This window comes from Euprymna scolopes, chromosome 31 (genome assembly GCF_053919585.1).
Source record: "Euprymna scolopes isolate OS-2025 chromosome 31, ASM5391958v1, whole genome shotgun sequence".
Lineage (NCBI taxonomy): Eukaryota > Metazoa > Mollusca > Cephalopoda > Sepiida > Sepiolidae > Euprymna > Euprymna scolopes.
Genome location: NC_136512.1, coordinates 15,968,773 through 15,976,130, shown reverse-complemented (window position 1 = coordinate 15,976,130; position 7,358 = coordinate 15,968,773). Strand labels below are relative to the sequence as shown.

General features: G+C 36.9%; 1 protein-coding gene across 2 annotated transcripts in view; it reads left to right on the top strand.

The window, feature by feature from the left end:
- The first annotated feature begins 3,267 nt into the window (after positions 1-3,267).
- LOC145255649 (putative tRNA (uracil-O(2)-)-methyltransferase) overlaps positions 3,268-7,358 on the top strand; it is a 93,567-nt gene continuing 89,476 nt past the window's right edge. For both annotated transcript variants that reach the window (XM_080114191.1, XM_080114192.1), the window contains exon 1: positions 3,268-3,889. In XM_080114191.1, coding sequence (XP_079970317.1) covers positions 3,379-3,889 — 511 coding nt within the window. In that variant the 5' untranslated portion in view covers positions 3,268-3,378. The remainder of the gene's footprint in view (positions 3,890-7,358) is intronic.

Here is a 7,358-nt window from a genome sequence, read left to right as displayed (position 1 = left end):
ACTTTCCAAAGGCATCACTTCCCCTGCTGATCCATAACGATACCTCATCATCCAGGGCACCGGACATACTCAGTGTGCTACTCAAGTATACAAACTTAGTGACAATCGCTATCCTTGACCCACAGATATAAACTGATGGCTCATAGTATGGCATGCCTGGAGCAGGCTGATACATTAAGACAGTTTTTTTTCAGATTGATATTCAGGCACAATGCGCTGCAGGCAACCGCAAAGGCGTTCACAAGATGCTGCATATCAGCCACCGTATGAGCCACCAGATCACAGTCATCCGCATAGAGCAAGTCATGGATCGTGTTAATGAGTACCTTTGTACTTGCATTGAAGCACCTAATGTTGAACAACCCCCCAGTAGTTCGGTAACGAATATAGACACCATCAGAGCAACCCCCAAATGCCATCCGAAAGACCATGGTGAAATATAACGCAAAGAGTGTGGGTGCTGAAATGTCTTAACACCATTTTTTACTGAGATAGGATCAACCAGCTTTCCCCCAACGTTGATCACAGCCTTCATATCATCGTGGAAGAGCTTTAAGATGGTTACAAACTTGTCAGGACAGCCAAGTTTTTTCAGAATCTCCCACAAAGCATCCCTATTGACTGTATCAAATACCTTGGTTAAATCGATGAAAACCTGATACAGACCCTTTTGCTGTTCTATACATTTCTCCTGTAGTTGCCTGGCTGTAAAAATCATATCCACTGTGCCGCGACATCTTCTAAAACCACACTGCAACTCAGGCAAAAAATCGTCAGCAGTGTGCTCCAGCATTCTTTCTAGCATGATCCTACAGAGCACTTTACCAACTACTGACAGCAAAGAGATGCCCTGATAATTTCCACATTCATCTCTGTTACCCTTCCCCTTGTATAGCACTAGCATTAATTCATCCCGCCAATCCTGCGGAACACACTCATCCCGCCAAGCAGTCTGCAATAAATCCGCTAATCTTGGGTCCAGAACATTTAAAGATCTCCGCATGCAAACGATTCAGGTCAGGAGACTTTCTATTGTTCAGCTTATGGACAGCTGTTTCAACCTCCTAGAGAGAAGGAACCTCTGCCAAGATATCCTTAACCGGATTGCTAGGAATCGACCTAACAAACTCCTGATCAATGTAAGAAGGTCTGTTGAGGAGGTCATTGAAATGCTCCCTCCATCTATGAAGAATGTCAGTAGGGTTTCGAAGAAGATCCCCACCACCTCTCGAGTGCAAAGGAGTGATAGGTAATCTGGATGGTCCTAAACCGCACGCAGTAGGCTGTATAAGACCTTGGTGTTGTTCGAATCTGAGGCGAGCTGTATTTCCTCAGCTTTCTGCCTCCACCATTCATCCTGCATGTTTTGCAACCTCCTCTGCACCTCGCGCTTGATTGCCTTAAACTTGTCCCTCAATCAACCTTGCTCACCATCCATCAAACCACCCCCGAGATAAGCATGCAATGCCCTGGCCTTTGAATCAAGCAGAACCTGAATTTCATTCTCATTGAACCAATCCTGATTTTTACACTCACAATGACCTAATACTCTTTCACATACCTCACAGACAGACTCCTTAAAAGCAAGTCAAGTGTTTTCACAGTCAATCTCTTCCATCTCCTTAACTAGTTTCTCCACAGGTCCCCCTCATCTTGGGCTTCACAACACACTTAATCTTTGCATGGACCAACCGATGGTCGCTCCAGCACTCTGCACCCCGCATGACATGAACACTGCAGATATCCCTTATCTCACGTTTTTTGACTAACACATAGTCTATCAAGTGCCATTGTTTGGAACCAGGATGCATCCAGGTCGTCTTGTATTTATCCTTCTGCTGAAACACTGATGTGTTACCGATTTTAAAACCCATCTCTGAACAAAACTGCAACAACATCAGACCATTGCTATTACACTTGCCATCTCCGTGTTTACCCAGCACATCTCAGGTTTCAAAATTTCTTCCCACCCTAGCATTAAAATCTCCAAGAATGAAGATCTTATCAGCAGAGAGAATGCGTCTAACTACACTGCACATCTTCTGTTGCATCCATAGTGGGTGCATAGATATGCAAAAAGTTGTATAATGACCATTTACCAGAGGTAACCTCATAGTCATGATCCGGTTAGTCACACCACAGGGAAGTTCTTCCAGGCTAGAAAGAATTGATGCCTTTATAGCAAAAGCCACGCCTGATGACCTCTTACATCCATCCGCTCTACCACTCCAGAAAATGGTGTAGGCCCCAGCCAACTCAGAAAACTGTCCCTCATCAGCCAGCTTGGTCTCAGAAAGAGCAACTATGTCCATGTCATAACGTTGAAGTTCCTTAGATACAAGAGCAGAATTACGCTCTGGACGCGTTATTGCTGATGGCAAGTCAAGCAGCATCCGCACATTCCAACAGCCGATGGTCATTGTCATATATTTCCTCGCAGTAACATGATGATGACCGGGTCCAGGCTGTGGAGCCCTGAAACACCTGCCGGGCCAGGCCTTGGAAATTCCAGTTCCCTTATTGCATTTTACGTTCATAACTATATTTGCCAACTTCATTGAATGTTTTGCCGTTTTAGGCTACAGCCAGTCTTTTTGCTATCAAGATACACGAGATGGTAAAAAGTGTATCTAATTTATATCAAGCAATGCCTGTGCATGGGGCTTTTTATAGTGAGGAAAGACTTTGCACCGAGGCAATCCAACTCTCTAAACAAAAACAATTGCCACAAAAAGAAGAGCAAGTCTACATCATTGGATGCAGCATTGCAGCAGTCACCGCAGGTTTTATATCAGAGTTTTCCTTCTCCTAGAGAGGTTGCCTTCACCACGGCTTACAAAGCCCTCTCCACCCACCATGCCATTTGATCGATGACTGGAACTTAGGTTATATATATATATATATATATATATATATATATATATATATATATATATATATATATATATATATATATATATATATATATATATATATATATACACACACACACATATATACATATACACACACACACACACATATATATATATACACACACACACACATATATATATATATAAATCGTAATTTATTGTTTATTGAATATATATATATATATATATATATATATATATATATATATATATATATATATATATATATATATATATATATATATATATATATATATATATATATTGTTATAAAATAAATTAATCGTAATTTATTGTAATTTTGAATAACATACGAAACTAAACCTTTCGGAATTTGAGTTTTACACAAAGTACTTGAGAGTTATCTCCCTTTTCAATATGGCGAGACACACGTGTTTATCTAGAAGTTGATTCAACTAAAATAATGTTTTCAGCTTTTTAACTTCTTGAAAATTGTTGAATCATGTCAGAGAAAGCACAAGACAGTTGCTACAAGGGAGACATCGATAAGAATCAAGTCTCCGAAATTACATCGGCTAAATGTTTGGATAGTTTTCTTGCCGCTGTCTTGATCTGGATAAACAAACCACACGTTACGAACCGTCGCCTTGTTGGCACTCAACTTCTGTCCGTCTTTCCTTGGAGATATCCCGAAACTGATGATGATGTCCAGGAATTTTTAGAGGACATGTCCAGAAAATTTGGTGACGAGGCAACGGCAGTGTTGAGCCCAGGAGGACAAAGGGATGATGATGATAGCGACAGCGATGAACAAAAACCGGTCGAAATAGAGACTCACGCTCCTGGTGATTCTGAACGTGGGGTTTCTAAATCTCCCCAGACGGACATAACGATAGAAGATCTAAAGTCGTTGTCGACTTCATCGACTTGGCGATTATTAGTGATCGTCCGAGATCTTCTACCGAGACAGTTGAATCAGAGCTCATCATCGCTCAGAGAGGTCATCACATTTGGTAAGGAAATATCGGTGAATTGTAAAGAATGGGTATCCATGGGATTTCAGTACTTACGTAGTCGGTCCCGAGTATTAGCGGAATATCCAGATCCAGCCCTGTAAAAAAGGCCGAAGCTGTTTATGACTTGAAAACCGCAAAAAAGAAATTTGGCACTCATGCAGAATATGGACCGTGCTATATTTTTAGATAGGATTTTCAAGTTAAATTCAATATTTACGGTATCTTTGGTTTATTAAATTGTTAGGTGAGAGTACTGAATAGTTTTTTGTTTTTTTTTTAAGTCATCTCCTCATCATGTTAAGAATGGGTTTCTAAATAAAAACGCTATTATTTCAGCAGGCTCCGTATTTTGCATATATACCAGTTGAAAAGTCTTCCTCAAATAAATAAATAAATGAAGCTGGCTTTCAAACCATGAACTGTTTCTCCTATTTCTGGCTGACTCCAGATTCTCCTGTAACAGAGTCGCTGACGCGTGTTAATAACAGCAGCCACATGACACATATGCAAATGATCAAGCGGTGTGCAATGTGACGTGACAGCAAAGGAAGAGAAGGGAAGGAAAAAAAGAGGGAAAAATACACCATGTGGCAAGAACTAAAAAAAGTGTGTGCCAGTGGAGGATGAGCGTGTGGCCCATGATGGCAAGAGACTTTTTTCGTGCCAAGACAGCAGCGTTTCACTATGGCAGACGAGATAAACTAAGAAACTTAAAACAAAATGCAATGCGTTGTTGGAAAGCACCGGTAATAAATCCCTTTTGTTGAAACTGAAAAAAAAGAAAATGCCTAGTCGAATTTCTTACCTTTATTGGTTCCTTTGCAATTTTTTCAGATATAATACAACATGTTGGGTTCAAATGTTAAAATGTAATGACACCGTTGAAGAAGATTAACAACTACGTTAACGCTCCATCGATACTCGGGACTGACTCATTAAGTACTTAAATAGGGACACCTATTCCTTACAAGTACCAAAATATCTCAAGTTTGAGTTCGTTTTCTTAAGTGTTTCTTTTTAATAACTCTGTCATGAAAAGAAAACAAAAAGTGTCTACTGTGATGATAATCTCTACTTTTATATAAAAGGAACTTTGTGTGTGTGTGTGTGTTCATTCCCTATGGACTCAAAAACGGCTGGGCCGATTTTTATGAAATTTTACACAAAGGTACAATAACCATTAGACCAGCATGGCATGATCTTTACAAAGTGTTTTCAAACCTACTTATTCTTAACATAAAAAAAGCTGTCATGTTTCACGACTGTGCATGCGCATTTGTGAAGCAGTTGGCAAACAGATAAAAATCTGATGAAGTATTTATTTTTCAATTTTGGCCACTTAGCAGCCCTTTTTTCCGGATGAAAATCAATTAAAAGTTTTCCACGTATCTGAATATCCTATATACTAAATTACAAAAGTGTAGATCAAAAATTCGTTGAGTATATAAGTTGAGAAATATCCTCACATACACATTCTCACTTTTATAAATATACTAGCAAACCGCCCAGCATTGCTCGGTCGTAAAATACACTTAAATATGATATTTTGATTAATGCAGCTTTTATATTTATTATTATATTATATTGGACCCAATATATTGTAATGATTTAAAAAGTTAAAAAAAAAAAAAAAAATGACTACAATCGAGAATCGAAACCAAAATGTTTAGTTTATGATTTTTTTTTTTTTTTACTTTGACATTAATGCCTGAACTATGAAAACATATTTGCTACAAGGCTAAAAATTAAAACTATTAAAGCTATTACGGTGCGCATGCATATTCGTAATGCCGTCATTCATCCTTCATCTGGCAAATTTTATTTTTTTAATTTTCACACTTGTGCACTGATTTTCCCCAGATAAAATCTAAATATAAACTTTAGCATGGGTTCGAATACCCTATATATTAAGTTTCATATCTGTAAACCAGAAACTGACAGAGGAGTTTGGTAGGCAAAAAGTTTTTAAACAAATATATATGTGCATATATAAATATATATAAAAAGAGGTTTGTCTTTTCTATGACCTTTGTATGCAAATATTGGGCAAGTATAAATCATGTAGAATATCTGCATGAATATAATTACATGTAATAGTTTACTAAAGATGATCATCCCATAAGAAAATCGAAAAATCTAATAGGGAATTAATTAAAATGAATGTTTAAAAGAATATGCACATTAGCTAGATCTTTTGTAGGTTAATGCAATTCTACGACCCATATATAAGAAAGTTGTATTTTCTTCTTTTTAAATAAACTAGCATTTCAGCCCGGCATTACCCGGGTGTTTGGAGGTATATGTTGAGAAAAAAAAAATAAGGGGTCAATTTTTTTAACTTTGACCCCTATTATGACCCCTTAACATTTATTGTTTTGGACTCAAATCAAGTTATTAAGTTAGATCCATGTCCAAGGAACCTATATCTAAAATTTCAAGTGTTTAGACCCAAAATTGTCAGAGGAGTTTGGTAGAGTTCTCAAAGGTCAAATCGTTGAACTTTGACCCCTTAACAGCCAAATTTCTGGCCGAAACCAGATTACAAAGATTTTCCCAAATCTCACTACCCTGTTTACCAAATTTCATATACTGAAAATTGACAGAGTTATTGCGTAGGGAAATGTACGCAGACAGACACACACAGACACTTTCACTTTTATAGATATATAGATAGAAAAAAGGGTTTTTAATATAAATACCAATACACAAAAAAAAAAAAAAATTTAGAAGAGTATTGATAGATTAATACTAACGGAGTGCACTCGGCCTTGCTGGGTTGTAAACATACGAAATTCAAAATTTAATGGTTTAAAGGCCAAACAAGTGCAGAATCTCTTCCAATAAATAAACCTATTCATTTTTTAAAATTAAATTTGATGTTTCGATTCATAACACAATCTTTTTTTTTCTTTCTTTTTTTTTTTTTTAACCTGCCACGGTGGTGGTAATGCTTGGCATGTCTTCAGATATTGGTGTAGCATAAAGTTTAAATGCCAGATACAGTGTAAGGTGCCAGTCAAGCACGTATGTGTTAAATTATAGAAAAACCACTGTTCATGTTTGGGTGTCTAATTACAATTTCCTGTTCATTTCAGTGTCATATGACTAGTAGTTTAAGAGTTCATCAGTTAAATATTTTCACACACACACACACACGTTTAGTGTTTTATTTATAAAATAAAACCATTGGATAAAATTATGTGGTGTTCTAAGATTTTTCAAAGTAAAGCAAGGTTAACACATCATAAATTTAAAAACGTTCCTTTTTGATGTTGTTGAGCAAAACTCAAAAATTAAAGGTACTTGTACAGTTTAATGAAGACATTAAAAACTGAAAATATTGAAAAAAAAAAAAAAAGTCACGTACCCGTTATGGAATGAAGTTCTCTGGAAAAAAAATTAACTTAATTTGATCTAGTAGTTGTTTTTTTGTTTTGTTTTTTTTCAGCAGAAAAAAACAATTTTT